This window comes from Fringilla coelebs (assembly GCF_963513975.1).
Source record: "Fringilla coelebs genome assembly, chromosome: 17".
In the NCBI taxonomy this organism is placed as follows: Eukaryota; Metazoa; Chordata; class Aves; order Passeriformes; family Fringillidae; genus Fringilla; species Fringilla coelebs.
In genome coordinates, this window is record NC_140043.1 from 1455546 (window position 1) to 1472344 (window position 16799).

General features: G+C 44.4%; 1 protein-coding gene across 4 annotated transcripts in view; it reads right to left on the reverse strand.

Annotated features, from left to right (window-relative positions):
• The window catches only part of MORC2 (MORC family CW-type zinc finger 2), a 49116-nt gene that overhangs the window by 14653 nt on the left and 17664 nt on the right, over positions 1-16799 (reverse strand). For all 4 annotated transcript variants that reach the window (XM_084217031.1, XM_084217030.1, XM_084217032.1 and 1 more), the window contains exons 6-12: positions 15690-15798; positions 14328-14487; positions 14135-14246; positions 12760-12885; positions 8456-8535; positions 3275-3357; positions 2310-2395 (exon numbers count right to left, since the gene is read on the reverse strand). In XM_084217031.1, coding sequence (XP_084073157.1) covers positions 2310-2395; positions 3275-3357; positions 8456-8535; positions 12760-12885; positions 14135-14246; positions 14328-14487; positions 15690-15798 — 756 coding nt within the window. The remainder of the gene's footprint in view (positions 1-2309; positions 2396-3274; positions 3358-8455; positions 8536-12759; positions 12886-14134; positions 14247-14327; positions 14488-15689; positions 15799-16799) is intronic.

The following is a 16799-nucleotide window of genomic DNA, read 5'->3' on the forward strand; positions in this document are numbered from 1 at the left end:
TTGGCCTTGAGTATGTTTGTGAGCACATAGGGATTTATCAATCTCAGTCTTTGGTTACCAGGAATCCTATCTCCATTAAGGCCAAAAGCCTTGAGATTTTGATCTCTTTGTGCTATAAATCAAACAAAATCCCTGTGTCTCACAAACAAGTCCTACTCTTCATCATACTAAATTAATCAGGTTCCACAGCTTCCCTGATACCCATACTGAGGATTTTTCATAAGAAGGATCCTCAGCCTCAGGATGAAAGTATCCTCAAATATGAGGTCCAAACCAGTAACTACTGCAAGGCAGAGCCTATACCATGGTCCTGCCCACCCCTCTCAATTTTGACCTGATGCACCCATCAAGTCCTTTGCAGTTAGGTACCTTATCTTAATGAGGAATTTGACTTCTGCTTAAATGGTTAGCTGAAGATAGTGGAATTCTTTAAAATGTTCTGTTGACTGTCTACTAATATCAACTATTAGGAAGACCTGAACCATGCACGCATGAACGCTACACAATGATCACCTGCAGATATGAGATCTGAGCCTGTCTTAACGGTGAAACTTTTCAAAATAAATACAAAAAATAAATAAAATTCATATTCATTTTTTGTTTAAGGCCATCATCCCTCGCACAGATGCAATGGTAGCCTGTGACACCACTTCATTTAAAACAGGTGACTGTAGTACATTCCTAGGAGAACACCTGAAATAGCAGCTTTCAGTAATTTCAAATCTAAACCTTTGCCAAGAGGAGTTTTGAACACTGCCAACTGCTGGGCTGGAATGTGACCCTTTGGTCTCAGCTCACTGAGGTAGAAAACTATGATTTAAGAGCATGAGCAAGTGTGGCAAAACACCCATCTCAGAGATTAATTTTCTTTTTCTAACTTCTGGAAAAGAATGTAGAGCCTTATGCTTCAAGAAATAGCATGTACTCACCTACAAAACAAAAAGGACATCTCATTTTTATCAGAGAGGACAGGAAGTAAAATTATCATCCAAACCATGGAGAATGAAGTGGTGGGTCAAAAGCCAGGGATTTAATTACTAGAAATTTAGTACCCGTTCTACTGTCTGGATTCAGAGCCAACCTGATCTTACACAGCCTTTGGAAACCAGAAAGCACTTCTTTAATTGATGCACCCAGCATCAGGGAAACAGCACAAAGCTGTCCTAGGACATCCTCTGTAACTCAAGAATTTTCCAAAAGACAAAAGAGATTGGTTAGTACAGAAGCTATCCTATTATACACATCTTTCAGGATTTTTTTTTTTTTGGTTTTCTGAATGAAGTACAATGCTGTGGAAAAATATAATCCTCTGAACTGCTTCTGATCACCAGTGATGAATGCAGGGACATAGGGAAAGCCATGCACCTGCCCAGAGTGGCTTTTTGCTGGTCAGCTTAGTAACAGGAAGAAGTATTTTGCCCATGGGCAGGAAGGGCAGAAGACTACTCACAAAATTTTTCATTGCACACTAATGTCACCAAACCCAAGAATTATAGAACAAAGGTGTAGATGGAAAATATGTGGAAGTGAAGGAAACAGGCTCTCTCACAAGCTTTCTGTATCATTCAGATCCTAGCTCTAGCACTTTTCAATTAAAGCTGTATTTATTTATTTATTTTCAGCATCTTACGATGAATTAGATCTATCTCTGACAACAAGTCTGGGATAGTTCTGACCTAGGCAGCCATGTAAATGGGCATGCATACACACAGGTAGGAATGTAGACGTTCTGAATCCAAATCTCCAACTTCCTCAAACTCAGCATTTGTTTTAAGAGCATGCGCTTCTGGTTTTAACTTAATTTGAGAAATGCAAAACAAACATATATGAAGAGTGAAATATTCCTGTGAGTACATAAAAAACCAAAGTTAATTGCCACCAGAGCTAAGCTAGAAGAATGCCTTGGGATTTCACAGCACTGACTACACCAAAACGCAGCCTTTTTTAGAAAGCATCCCTAAAATTCCCAAAGCTGTTTCATTGTAACTTGCAAACATTTATTCATCAGCTTGAATCTTATCTGCAAGTGAAAAAGCAAGAGTGAAAAAATCTGAAGTGAAAACCAGGTAAATATTTACAGCAAACAACCCAATTCAGAGACCCACACGTCTTTCAGCAGGTAAGAGGGGAATACCAGAGGTAACCAGAATAGTGGCCCAGCTGCTCAGTTTAATAGCCCAGGCATATAAGATGTCCATGGATACTCAAGCTTTGAGATGAACTGAAAATACATGCAAAACAGGAGAGCTATATGAGCACCTGAAGCAAACAGCCTAGGTACTCCAGAGTTTGGAAGCCCCTGCACTCACCGCTGCTTTGCATCCTTAATCCTTTTCTTGACATCAGCCTCCCGCCGCATGGTAATGGCCGAGTTCTGGACCTGACGCAACGTCACCTGAAAACAGGCATTGCATAGTCAAGCTGGGAAATTCATAAAATTCACTCCATTTATGATTTTCTGCTCTTTGAGGAAGAGCTCCAAAATGTTTTAAATGTAAAGAAGTCACAACTGACTGTAGACACTGACAACGAGTGTAACTCCACATGTAGAGCAAACTTATGCTATGTTGTCTAAGCAGCTACACAGTTGCTTGGAGGAAAATGTATCCGTGTAAAAAAAGGATTAAGGAAATTGAAAACAGTGGCAATGGAGCACAAGGAAGCATCCAGGGCACTTGGATACTATTGCTTCCATGACATACCAATAGGAAGCTCAGTGATTTTCAACTGGTGTTACTTGCTAATCTTCCTGGTGTCCCTGCCAGCCCTCCTCCCAACTAACTCCTGGCACCAGGGCTCAGCCTTGCCCCTCAAAGCCACAGTCCCAATGGAAGGAAGCAAAGAGGCCCTCTCCAAAAGCCCCTGCCCAAATGCTGCAGACAGCTGCACAGGCAGCAGGGAACAGCCAAAAAGCCCATAGCCCTGGTTCTGTTCCCCGGGCCACTTAAACAGAGGCTGTCAGCAAACAGCACCTGGAGTCTGGAGGTCACCTTCCCATGCAGGATATATTGGGTGTGTAGGCAGGGGAATGCCAGCAGACTTCTCACTTGGGCTGCAGACCATGTGAAGATGTGAAACACATCCAGTGGTGATGAAACCATGGAGATGCCTAAATGTTGCTGGAAGTTCACTGCTGACTGAAGCCACCACCTGCTTAACCAGCACACCGAATGCTGCCATGGGGTGCTGCCCAGTCAGCATCACTCCACCACCAGTGCTCCGAAGATCCATTGGTGCTCAAAACACGACATGCTGCCAAAAGCACAAGGCTCACCCTGGACTCCCGCGTGAGATCCCCTCCAAGGCGTAGCTCGAGGGCACGGGCTTTGCTCTCCGCCTCACGAGCCTTCTCTTCCGCTGAAACATACAGGGACAAGGATGCTGTCAGCCTTTGGTAGAGACAGACATCATCAGGCATTCACCCAAAGAGAGCAATTCCAGAGAGCCTTTGCTGCACTGATGTGTACAAAGGTACAAAGGAAACACAAAAACGTACAAAAAATCAAACCTTACATGAAAGGGTCCCACTGACACGTTTAGAGGTCACAGTCAACACTGGCACAATAGCAGGGATAAACTGTGCAAAAGCACATTTGAAGGAAGAATCTGTGAGGAAGACAACAAGGAACTGGAAAGTCTAAGGATGCCTGTGGCCCTGCCTGCTCTGCTTGGTAATGTGATTCAGAAAAAGGTTCTCACAAAACCAAGACTAAGTTCAGGCTTGAAAAGGAGTTCCAAAGAGGTAATTTCCTTGCAAAAATTATGGAAAAGGACTACTCTCAGAAACACTTTTATCTCTAATAACTGCTAAATTTTGCCTGGAAAAAAGAAAAATCTCTGCTACACATTACATAGGACCCAGCATTCAGAAAACCTACCCTGCACGTGATCCTGGGATGCAAGAAACTTACCACGTAAAAGGAACTCCCCTTTTTGCCTCTTTCCTAGACAAACAGGAATGCTGACAATAGGCACATACCACCTTTGTATTACTTAAGAATAATTTAATAAACCTCATTTTCTGCAAGGAGAATGGATTGAGAGCAGTCCTGAGTAAGAAGGAATTGGGGGTGCTGGTAGATGAGAGCTGGACCTGTCCCAACTGTTTGCTCTGGCCCCTAGAAACTTTCCATGCCCTGGGCTGATGCCACAGCATGTGCAGCAAGGGAGGGGGAGATTCTGTCCTGTGCCCCATCCAGGTGAGACCCCACTTGCAGAGCTGCCTCTAGCCCTGGGGCTCAGCACAGGAAGGACCCGGAGCTGCTAGAGAGCGTCTAGAGGAGGCCATGGAGATGCTCCAAGGGTTGCAGCACCTCTGCTCTGGAGACAGGCTGGGAAAGCTGGGAGTGTTCAGCCTGGAGAAGGCTTCAGGGAAACTTTAGACAAAATGAGCTTTAAGATCCCTTCCAATACAAGTGATCCTGTAATTTGGCAATACAAAGGGTGCATGCTGAGGCATGGCATAGCTCACGCCGAGTAAACAATGCCTGCATCCCCACACGTTCGGGTGCAGCAGCCTGGTTACAGCACACCCAAAAGCCATCTCCTTCCCTGCTCTCCTCACAGGGAGATAAACTGTGAGACAGTCAAAACAAGGAAACACACCAGTGGAGGAACAACCTTGCCTAAGATTTACATAGGATGAGGTAAGCAAGAAGATGACAGGCTAGCAATTGGCTCCTAGGGATTACCAGTATCTCTCCAAGAAGCAGCACTTGGTTGCCAGCCATAAGGAAACTGGAGTCTGTAGCCAGTCAGTTCACTTAGACAAATCCCTTTTCCTTTCTATGCATTGTCCCATTGGAGTTTTTCCGCCTCATTCCCACAGCAGCATGCTCTGGGGTTCACAGCTGCTTACCAAAGACTGTGCTGTGTGACTAGCCATCATCAAGAGACAGTCTGGTTAAACCAAGCCAACAGGAGGCTGGAGGCTGCTTAAAGCACTTGGTCCACTTCTATCAGAGCTTGTAGGGAAGTTGCTGGTGGGCTAAACATATTTGTGGCTAGTGGAAAGAACACAGTGGTAACTCAGAAGGGCACAGGTCAAACCTGCTCCACTAATGCAGTGACAAGTGAGACAGCTGACAGGGACCAATACAGTTACAGGGCTGAGGCCCCAAGGCATAAAGATGGGTGTCCTATGCAAGACAGTGAGCATATAGCAGCTGAAACCCATATACACATCTTCCCAGGGGACAACAGGCATGGTGTACCCATGGCCCTACCAAGCACGTCACTGAACACATCAAAATAATCTGAAATAATACCCAGAGCAGCACAGAGCTGTTAGCTTCCAGTACTTGACACCTCCATGACTCCTCACCTCTTCCAGTTGTTTGCCTTCCCAACTTTGGAAGGGGATTTCCAGCAGCGAGGCAATAGCAATGCCAAGGTGCCTCAGTGCAGTACTCAGACTCAGTTCAAAAGAAAACAGAAAGCAGGTGATGGTTTTTCACAGTCACCTTGCCCAGGAATGGTAGTTTCCTCCTAGGTCTACCCACTCAGGAATCTGGATACTACAGCTTTTTGCGTGAGTCAGGAAGTTAGTTCCTGGGGAATGAAAAGTGGCTTTTCCTCATCCGAAATATATGTATGTCCTCACTCCTGACCCATAGCTCTTTTTAGATATGCCAAAGCCATGCTGCTCATACATCTTGCCCATCCAGCTATTTTTTGGTTATCCTGTTTTGATTCCACAAGCTCATAAGCTACTTCCAGAGACTCAGCAGTCTCTCAGTCTGACTGATTCCAACACATTCCTTGTAGGCAAGTATCTCTGGCATTCTGGAACTGCTGTTTGCTCAGCTGAGACCCACCATTTGTCACAAAGTACTCTTGGGTTTAAAAGAGCAAACTGCAAATAATTCCTGGGTAATGATCCCTCTGGAGCACTGGAGACCATGAGAAATTAATCATTTCTACCAGCAGGAGAACAAAAAAGCTTCGTGATACAGATTAAATCTATTTTCCTGCAAGTAAAGCAAAGTAAAGACATAGGCCCCATAAGATAATAACCCGAGCATGTTTTAGTCCTGGAGGCTCCATGTGAGGCTCCGTGTGTGCTCCAATCTTGCAGTAACAGTCTGAGGTCAGGTGGGAGTTTTCACCAGTGCCCTAAGCCCTTTGCTCAGCACCCTCTTTTTCCCAGAGGCACCAGGCCCATTCAGTGATCCCTGCACTCCCTGAAGCACTGGGCTGGTTTGGTGATCCCTGCACACCAAAAGCACTGGGCCAGTTCACAGAATCACAGAATCAATTAGGCTGGAAAAGACCTCTGAGATCATGGAGTCCAACCTGCGACCAACACCACCATGCCAACTGGACCACAGCACTAAGTGCTACATCCAGTCCTTCCTTAAACACCTCCAGGGATGGTGACTCCACCACCTTTCTGGGCAGTCCATTCCAATATCCTATGACCCCTTCTGTGAAGAAATTAATCCTAATGTCCAACTTAAACCTCTCCTGGGGCACCTTCAGACTATGTCTTCTCATCCTGTGACTACTTGCCTGGGAGTAGAGACTTACCCCCACCTGGCTACAGCATCCTTTCAGGTAGTTTTACTTGAGCCTCCTTCTCTCTAAGCTAAACCACCCCTGCTCTCCTCATAGGACATGCACTCCAGAGCCTTCACCAGCTCTGTTGCCCTTCTCTGGACTCACTCTTAACACATCAACGTCCTTCTTGAAATGAGGGGCCCAGAACTGGACACAGTACTTGAGGTGTTACTGCCTCACCAGTGCTGAGTACCAGGCCGGGGGAAAGAATCACTTCCCTGGTCCTACTGGCCACACTATTTCTAGCAGAAGCCAGGATGTCACTGGCCTTCTTGGCCCCCTGGGCACACTGCAGGTTCAGTGATCACCACACACCCAAAGGCACCAAGCTGGTTCAGTGATGGAAATGTGTGACATTTTGGGGCCAATGGGACCTGTTCTCAGCACTGGGACAACAATTTTTCATTTTCATCAACAAAAATGTCATTTTTCAGTGACATACACTGAACTCTACTTTTAAGTGTCATTAAAGTCTCATAGACTGCTTCAGGGAAGAAGCTTCTCCAAATCCTGCTCTTTGCATCTTCTTGAAAAGCAGTGGGAGACCTGCCCTGGCTATAGCACGCAATGTAAAAATAAATTCACTGAGGCACACCTTAAAATCTGTTTAAGCTTCATCTTACCAAGTCTATCTTGCCAGGCTGTACTTCCTAAAGGAGGAACAGGGAACATGGCAATTCACACCATTTCACAGCACTCTGCTGCTTTTCTTTGGGGAAGGGTCACAATCACACTGCCCTCTGTGATGCTGTACAGGCTGAATGCAGCACCATCCCTTGTGTATATGACCTGCAGCCACATGCAGACATGCCTAAAGCACCTCTGACACAGGGACAGGGGACACATGTCTCCAAGTGATTTATGTAGCTGATTTATGAAACCTACCAGAAGATACAGGTCACATATAAATCCCTAACAATTTCCAAGATTCTTCCTTCATTACAGTATTTTTGCATCAAGGGTTAGGGAGGGACACTGCTTTTTGTGTTAAATTTCTGGAGATTTAATGCAGTTATAATACAGCTTAATGCTGCATTTATATGCTTGTGTGATTTCTATATGCTGAATATCCAATTATGACATATTAAGTTTTCCCTGAGGATTACATGACTTAACAGGAAAGGAGGATTAGATGGGCAAAAGGTATGCCTGAAAGGGTTAAAACCAAACAAACCAGGGTTCCCTTGTACACCCAGACCAAACCCCACATTAACTACTTTTTTAACTGCCTTAACAGGAAAGGTGCAGAATGAAAACACAACCAAAACCTCATAATATCTTAAAAGTGAGAGAAAAACTGTAGGATGACCAGGCTCAGCCAGGCTTCTGCTGGAGTTGGGGCAAACTGCTGGGACTCCAAGGGTTATCCTGTAGTTTGTACGGGGAATACAGTATGGGTAAATGAAGGCAGTATAAAAGGTAATCTTATCCCCCAGTGAGTTGCAGCTGGACCAATTACTAAAGATTAGAAGCAGGCCTGATTTTAACAGGCCACACCTGTAGCCAGTAAGAACAAGTGGTATAAAAGAGTGTATTGGAGGGATCTGGAGTAAGAGGAGTCAGGTGACTGCTACAAGGATGAGGAACAGTAAGTGGATAGAGGAGCTGCTTGTGAGAAACATCAAGGAGGTGTGAAGCTCTGGCGATACAAAATCCTTGCACTATAATGATGTTAGAACTCATGATTTCTAAGATGACATTACTTCTGCTACTCAGATGATGAAACATCTGGGAACAATGTACGTTCCTTCCATTGCATGAATGTAAGTCTGTGAAATCTGTAGTTGTTGCAATAATTCCATTCCTGAGCAATTCCAGGCAGCCAAACCCAGGTCACATCAATCGAGGGTTTAGTCCTCCCCTTAGCAATAGATGAATGCATACCCTGGTGACTCACCTATCCTTGCCATGTGCTCTGCTTTCTTCACCTCTTGCTCTGCACGGGTCTTGAAACGGTTTGAAGTGTATTTGTACATCCTGTGATGATCAAAATTTATTAATCAGCAAACTCAGCAGTAAGGTCAAACCAAAATTTCATCACTGCACGAGAGAACATGCTACTCTACTCCTCCCAACAGATTCAATAAATGGAGGAGGTTTACATTATCATGAACTGGACATTTTTGGATGAAGCGAAGCAAAATCTTTCTAAGTCAGAGATATTTTAGTAGTAGCTCCAACCACAATATATCCTCTCTTCTTCTGCATTAACCAGTGGGGGTGAAATATATCCATATTCTTGTAGCAAATCTCTAGACGTGAAGAAATAATTTCTTCAGAAGTGAAAAGGAGGAGTGAATATATATGGAAAGCTTCTCAAAACCCTCCCACCACAGCTAAATAACCTTTCCTGTGAACAGCTGTCCACAGGTGCAGTCTGGCAAGTCTATCTCACACAGATATCTCAAAGTAGAACAAAAATTTGATAAGAACTTCAAGTTTCAGGACACTTCTGTGTGTTTTGTATCTGACTCACAACCCTATAAATTGGGCTGGAGATGAAGCAGCTTGTTTCACTTTCCCAATGCTATGGTATGCTAACATGCCAAATACAGACCCAAATTCACAGACTGCTGCAGAGTGAGAGATTGGTGTTCGTGAGGCAGAAGCTCATGAATGTGTATCACCTCCAAGCACGTCACTAGGAAAGATGACACCTAGGACAAGCAGAGCCTGCAGATCGCCTTAAGACGTGAGGGTTTGGATATACCAAGAGGAAAATCCCATCTCAAATGGATGGGATTAACTTTTCCAGTATTTAGCTAAAGCAAAAGCCAATAGAAATGCTGTCTTTACAGAGAGGCAAAAAAACACATGGGGATGTAACACTTGACTGACCAACTGACTGGAGTCACACTTAGATCCTAATGAGAGACAAAATTCCCCCCAAAGGGCAGATAAACTGTCAGGATTCATGAGAAACAACCTTGTACTTATGAAAAGTTTTTTTTAGGTTTGTTTCTGTGGGTGAGCACATGTGGTACTGACATCAGACATAATCTCACCAACAGGAATCCCTTGCTCCCAAATCTAGGTAATTAATACCACAAGCACAGTTCCCGGAAATACATTTTGCTAAAATCATCTTCTGCTATTTTTAAGGATTTCCTCCCTGGGGAAAAAGCAGGCAGGGGCTAAGACTTCCAGAAATCCCAGTTGGTGATTTCATCACGTCAGGAGCTAAAGAGTCGGGATTTTGGTGGCGTCATCTCTAACCTATGAAAGGTTGATGAAAGTTATCTGGGGCCAGGAGACAGCACACTCTGAAAGTCAGGTGGCTTTCAACATGTTGGCATAACTACATTACTTCACCCACGCTTGTCTGACTTCTAAGGGGAAAATAAAAAGACAAAGAAGCAGAGTGAAGCTGATTCATCCCCCCATGCCCAGCTCAGCAGGCAGGGCAGCACTTGGGGGGACCGTAGGGACAGCACTCCTTTGCTGTAGAGAACACTGTAAGCAACTGTCGGATGTCCTAGATGATGGCACCATGAACCATAATGACCTTCAAGACACTCATTCCAACTGCCTTGGAGTGGAGGCACAGGCCTTGCATGTGGCCTTGTTATTTCTACCTGCACAGCCCATAATTGCTATAAAAGCTCCAACAGGTACCAGGAAGAGATGGAAGCAATCCTTCAGGAGACACAGGCCACTCCCAGGGAAGCTGGGAATGTGGCAACACAACCGCAAAGGCTGGCAAAGGATCTGCACAAAACCAGCCAGCCCCTGCCACCCGGATGTTATCAGATCCAGAAAAGTGAGGAGAAGCCTCTCCCAAAGAAACATGGGTGGTAATGAACAGAAAATAAGTGTCCTGCTCAAGAGATGCACTGTTACTCCCGAAAAACAGTGCACGGGCTGCAAAACCTTTTTTCAGTAAAGGTACTTACATACCCTAAATCCACAGTGGACTTCCATTCATTGTCCACTAACACCAACACCAGAACCTGCAGACATGCTGCTGTGCAGGCTTTTCTTTCAGATAAAGGCAACCTGACAGACAGCAGGAAGGAGCCCCCTCTGAAAGAAAAGAGCCCTTCAGATGTCCCAGACAAGCACATCAGCTACTCAGGCTGTAAGGCAGCAGCACCTCCACAGTCTGTTCCCCATCCCTTTGCTTGACCAGGAAGGTTCAGGATTTACCTGGCCCAGGCTACTGAGCCAGAAACACAGCCATGCTAAAGAGCTGAGCATCACAGCTACATCAGCTGACCCCAAAGGAGCACCATAATGGAGGTCTCTTCCTCCTTGCACTCACACACAAAACAGTGCCAGCACAAATGAAAGGGATTAACCCAGTATTACCCTGCAGAGCACTCAAAGCCTAGTAGATAAATGGAGATGCTGAGCTCTGGCTTCAGCTCTAAAGGGAAAGTAAGGGCATAAGTGACCCTTTTCAGCAGGTTCAGGGAGAAAAATGTAAAAAACCACACACCTATGGCAGTAAAAGCAAGGTAATCACTTTTAGAATGGACTGATTTACTGGTTTTCATTTTAGAGCCACCCAAGGCAGACTTGAGCTCTCCTGAGGAAAAAGACAGCATCCCCAACATGCCCAGGGCACAGCATGGCATCTACCCCAAGAGCAGTGCTGGCCCTCAGAACCCACAGTAAAGGCTTTCATAGCTTGTCCCGATGGCCATGCAGCTTCTAGAGCTCAAACCCGGCATTGGGAAGTCCAGCCAGAAGGGAGCAGTCTGGACACTCTCCAGAGAGGCCCAGTAAAGCCACTATGACGGCCACAAGACTGAGAAGATTTAAACTGTGCTCTGCAGGAAAGCCTTGCAGTCTTTACTGCTCTGTTGCAGGAATGGGGATTTTAAATGTAAACGTCTTTACCATGCTCAGGAATTTGTACTGGCCTATCCCTATAAGCAGATCTACAGGAGTCTGCTCAGATGTGGCACAAGCAGATCTGTGACATACACCTGCCACCAGCACACATCAGCTTGGGGCTCCTTAGAATAGACTACTGACCACTTGAAGAAGAAGACACTGGGGTAGATGAATATCCGGGGTGACCTGGGACACCTAATATTGTCATGATACTGGCAGCATCACCCACAATGATAGCATCCTATCTATGAGTCTCACAAGAAGCTTGTCTCTGACGAGATAAAAATCTGTGTCCTCCCCTGGTTTCTCTCCCTAGTACTTTTGATGGACTACAGCACAAGCAGAAGCAGCACAAAGCCCTCACATGTAGATAAAACACAGTCAAAGATACAGAAATCCAGAGATTCTCTATCCAACAAATCAGGATTTACAGTGGCAAGTTCCCTGCCTTCCACAGAGAAACAACTGGCCTGGCCAGCATGAGGAGCAGCGGGTGTGTAACATTCTTTTATTTTGGTCAGCTTTCTGATACCGTTTCACACCATCTTATGTAAAGAGCTGAGAAAGCCTAAGTTAAAAACTAGCCAGGCTCTTCAGGCACTGTCAGTGGCATGACACTGACCTATGGCTACTAACAGTGCCTAGCAGGCTGAGAGTGATCCCAAAATGCTATACTAAAAAATTCACAAATACTCTACAAAATTACTACTATTTGATTCAAATAAATTATGCCAGGGTATCTAGAATGCGGACTGTGTGCTTCCAGAGAGAGTCTGCCTCAAGCAGACTGAAATACAGGTTTCCCTTTCCCCTCCCATCCCAGTAACCCTTTTCAGTCTCTCTGACTGACCGCCAACTGACAGCACACCCCAGCTCACGGTCACATATTTTGTTTAAGGAAATCTAAAAGGAATATAGGGAAAGCTTTTTCTCAATCTCTATTCAAACCTGGATTAGTTACATATAAAAGCAACTGTTTCAAAGTACTCTGTCTAGTTTCTTTTTGGAAATAATCCTAACACCCACCATATATGTTTCCTTCTTCTGCTCAACAACAACCACATAGTTACCCAACAGTTTTGTATGAATATGGTATTTCATACAAACAGGATCTTAATTTCTTTGTTTGCTCTGAAAGGGAGCCAAATTGCACCAATGACTCATGCAATTTTCAAAGGCATTTGATTTTCTACTACGTATCTCTCTTGCCATGATGTCAGCAGCACATGCCATTCTCTTGATTCTGCGGCGTTAGGGTTAGGAATGGAATTATGCAAGATACACCTGGAGAGCAAAACACTACACCTCTTCTCTAACTCCAAATGGTCCCACACACCCACAGATCTTGGATCCAACATTTACCTTGGCTTGTAGAGGCAGCATGAGAGTCGTTTGGTTCGTACTTTGTGTCCATTGATGAAGATCCTCATCCTGGGATCAATATAAAGTACAGCAGCATAGGCACGGAAGGAGCGGCGCTCTGGCTTGCTGCAAGAGAGCCACCTACTTCAGAATATGCCCAAGAGATATCCTTAGCAAAACACACAGGTGAAAAAAGAGATCTTTCTGTTTTAATTACCATGAAGCTACATAAAGTAAAGCTTTTCTTTAACTTTTTTCCCCTATGTCTTCTCCAGACTCTTTGTTGAGCTGCACATCATAACTACTGCTACAAGACACTGATACTCATATTACTGCAACCTGAAGAGGCAGTTTGCATACATCTGGAAAATAATGGCCAAAGCTAGAAATTGGCCTCTTTAACACTAAAAGTGTGCCCACCTACCAGAGCGTTTCCACCCTTCAGTGAGTCAGTGGTACACTGCCTCAGAACCTGCACTACTCACTGACACACATGGTACCACAATATCAGAAAGAAGAGGCAGTGATCAGTGGTAATCACACCTGCCTTACAAACAGGCATTAAAGATGCTGAGATCCTTGGAGGGCCCGAAGGAATTTGCTCAGTAACATCACTCTAATACATTGACAATATAGAGATGCTTTACAGGGTCTGAAACTGCCCATGGAAAATTAAAGCACTACAGAGAAGAAGCATGTAATCTCATCAAAAAAGGTAAAGCTTGCTAGGTGTGCCCATGGAGCTCTGGGACTTAACCAATCATTTGGTTCATTTCAGCTCAGTTTTTTTTTTTTTCAGGCCTACAGGTAATCAACTCAGCAAACACTCAGCTCTCTCTAAACAGGGGCCTGTGCTCTTCCAGTTGTCCTCTGAGCACATCCTTCTTGCCCCTCTGCAGGAAGAAGTGCCCCCTGCTCCCTGACAGACGTGATGATACACCCCACCTGTCTTCCATACTATCCACCCCCAGAGGCTGACCTGTGAAGCACCTCATGTTTTGCCCCAAAACTGAACAGCAATTTGGGAGCAGCACTGACTCACAACCAGCTCTCATTCTGATGAAAACATCTTTGATAGGTGTAAAACATTAAACATAAAGCTTAGGGCTCCGTTTTTTATGGTGCCTAAAGGACACTGAGTCTTCTGCTTTGGCTATGCTGAGATCAGCCATTGCAGGCATTCACCCCAAACACAGCCACAACACCCGTGGATTGGCATACACATGAACGCCAAACAGCTTAAGAACAAACTACAGATCTTCTAAATTCTCTAATTCACTACAAAAAGACAATCTTAAAAAAACCCCATGCACACAGTATATAGCCAAACCCTACACCAAATTTGACCAGGGCCTGCTACACCAGTCACACTCACGTTCCCTCTGGGGGTGTTTCTGCCATCTGAATATCCTGAGGGTCAGAAGTCACATCCAGCTCTGGCTCTCCATTATCCATTAGTTTGAGGTTAAAGATGATCACCAGAGTGCCTGAGAAAGTAACAAGTCACCAAGGTGAATCCCAACCAAACCCCAAATACCTCACTTGTGACCTGCACCATCCACATGTACCTTTCTCACCACGTATCTTATTGAACTGGTCCATCACTTCCCATTCTGATTTGAAAGGGGAATATTTGTAAATGAGCTCCGTCTCGATAGCAAATTTCTCCATGTTGTCCGTCATGGGTTCACGGCTCCGTGCGTTCCAGGTGGGTAGGGGAACGATGACCTGCAAATCCCATTGTATTGAGAGTGACTCAGGCTCTCCCACTCCAGTCAGCCCCTCCTGTAGGTCATGGTCCAGTGACTTACCCCTCCTGACAGCCCCCTAAGTCACCGTGAGAGCCCTCTCCAGCTCTTCAGTAGTTTGCATGTCTGTCAAATGCTCAGACCCTCTGCCAGCCTGTGAGTTGCCTTCTTAACATACCAGTAACAAAGTGAACCATTCCCAATCACATGCATGGTACTGGCTACTCACACGCTCAATGGCTTTTTTCCCCTTGTCATGTAGCAACGTTCATAATACTAAAAAAACCACTCTGGCTTAATTCCTCTCTTGAACTCAGATATCCTTCACTCATATTTATTCTGATCTCAGTCTTTGATTTTTTAAAGGATGCTAGCAAGGTGATTTCTGCCATTTAGAGTAAAAATATAGATAGAATTATAAACTGCAGCTGCACATCAAGGACACAAATCCCATTCCAGAATTGTGGTCAAGCCAAAAAAGTAGACAGAACTGCTATGGGAATTAGACTTACTTTACTCTTCCCAACCTGCTTCAGTCATGGGCTGGCTACCAGCATGCACTGCCCCTCCCCAGCTTCTCTGCACAGGTCCCTTCAATCCCTCCCTCATAATAGAAGATGCTTTCTGAGATACCACCCCAGTGCAAATTTAAATTATCGACCTTGCCTGAAACAACAATGCCTGAGTTATCTATTAAAATATACAAGTTCTTCATAGGAAGAACTACACGGACTTTTTATTAAAAATCAAAAATATCTGTAAGAAGACACACCTGCAGTTAATGACCTATGGGTAGCAACTTCAAATACCTTTAATTCTCTACATAAAACCAAATCAGCACAGTAAAATTAAATACATCTCAAACTCAAATTTTGTGGGAAAAGGAAAATGCAAGGTGTCTGGGCATGTCCTGAACCTAGCATAAGAACACCTTTAAGTGACTGAAATAAGCCCTTCAAACTTGCTCTACTCTAGAGAGACTTCTGAATTAGAATTAAAACCAAAAGGAAAAAAAAATTCTTGACTTTGCAGAAGCCCTACAGCATAATGCCAAAAGAAAACCATACACTGATCCCACCACAGTCACAAACAGCACTGACACAGACTCTTCTGTGAGAGCTGGGCAAGTTCAGATGAGGCAGCATTCACTATATTAGTTCATTACAAGAAGCATGTGCAAACCTCATCGATGCCTTCTTCCTCATGGAACGTCCGTGATAAGAGGAGGCAAGTCATGGTGTTATCTTTCTTTGTAAACAGGATAAAATCCTTCCCAATCCGCATGGAACCCCTGTAGGCAGAGGTCAAACTGTGTGTTACACCTGATGCGCCATACTGTTCAGAATGCAGGCCACATTACTGAGCTTTCTTCCATTATGTTCAGTTATGAGATGCCAAAACCAGGTTAGGCAGGAGGGCTGAAACAGCAATCATTATTTCTCTCTAAACATCTCATTCCTTTCAGAAGGCATATCAATCTGGCATTTTCACCATGTTTCAAAACATTTAACATCAGTCACAATTAAAAGGTCCACAGCATTGCAGACTCATACTATGTAGAAAGTTTAAACAAAAAATTAAAAAAAAATTAAAAGGCAACTGAAGTGAGATGTGACAATAACCTTCAAATCTCTGAGCAGAAATGTCAGTGAGAAAGCAAGCACATTCCTCATTTCACTGCACCCAGAATCAAGTGCAACAGTCTGGAGACAGAAAATTCATTTCCTAAGCTAATAAAAGCCTTACTGACACTTCAGCTAAGGCAGCTTAGTAGCTTGTTGTCACAAAAAGGGACAGTCCTTTCTTTTTCCACACTCTCCTAAGTTATCCTGTTACCAAGTTGATCCAAAACACCTTAAAAGGGAACAATTAACATTGCATCAAAAGAAGCATTGGTGTTATGTCAACACATTTCTCTTCAGACTGCCTTAAGTCCATACCACAGCAATTCCACAACCTACCTTTATGCTGGGGCTTCAGGCAGCATTTCTTTGATGTAATAAAGTACACTTCTTGCTCAAGGTTAAGAAAGGACAGAGATCTGCCCTGGAAGCATACAGTCAGGATCTGGGATCTGTCCTGCACTGCAGCTGAACCAACAGTGTCTCAAGATCCCTTAATTTTTCCCCCCAAAAAAGTCCCACTGATTTCCCAGTAGGATGCATATAATCAATCCACATGGGTGAGCACAAAGCAGAACAGCTGGAGTAAGTCACAAAGCCCTGTAACTTTTCCAAAGACACAGCAAACTTCTCCCTCTTTCCTAGCAAATCCACTCCAACCGGTAGGATT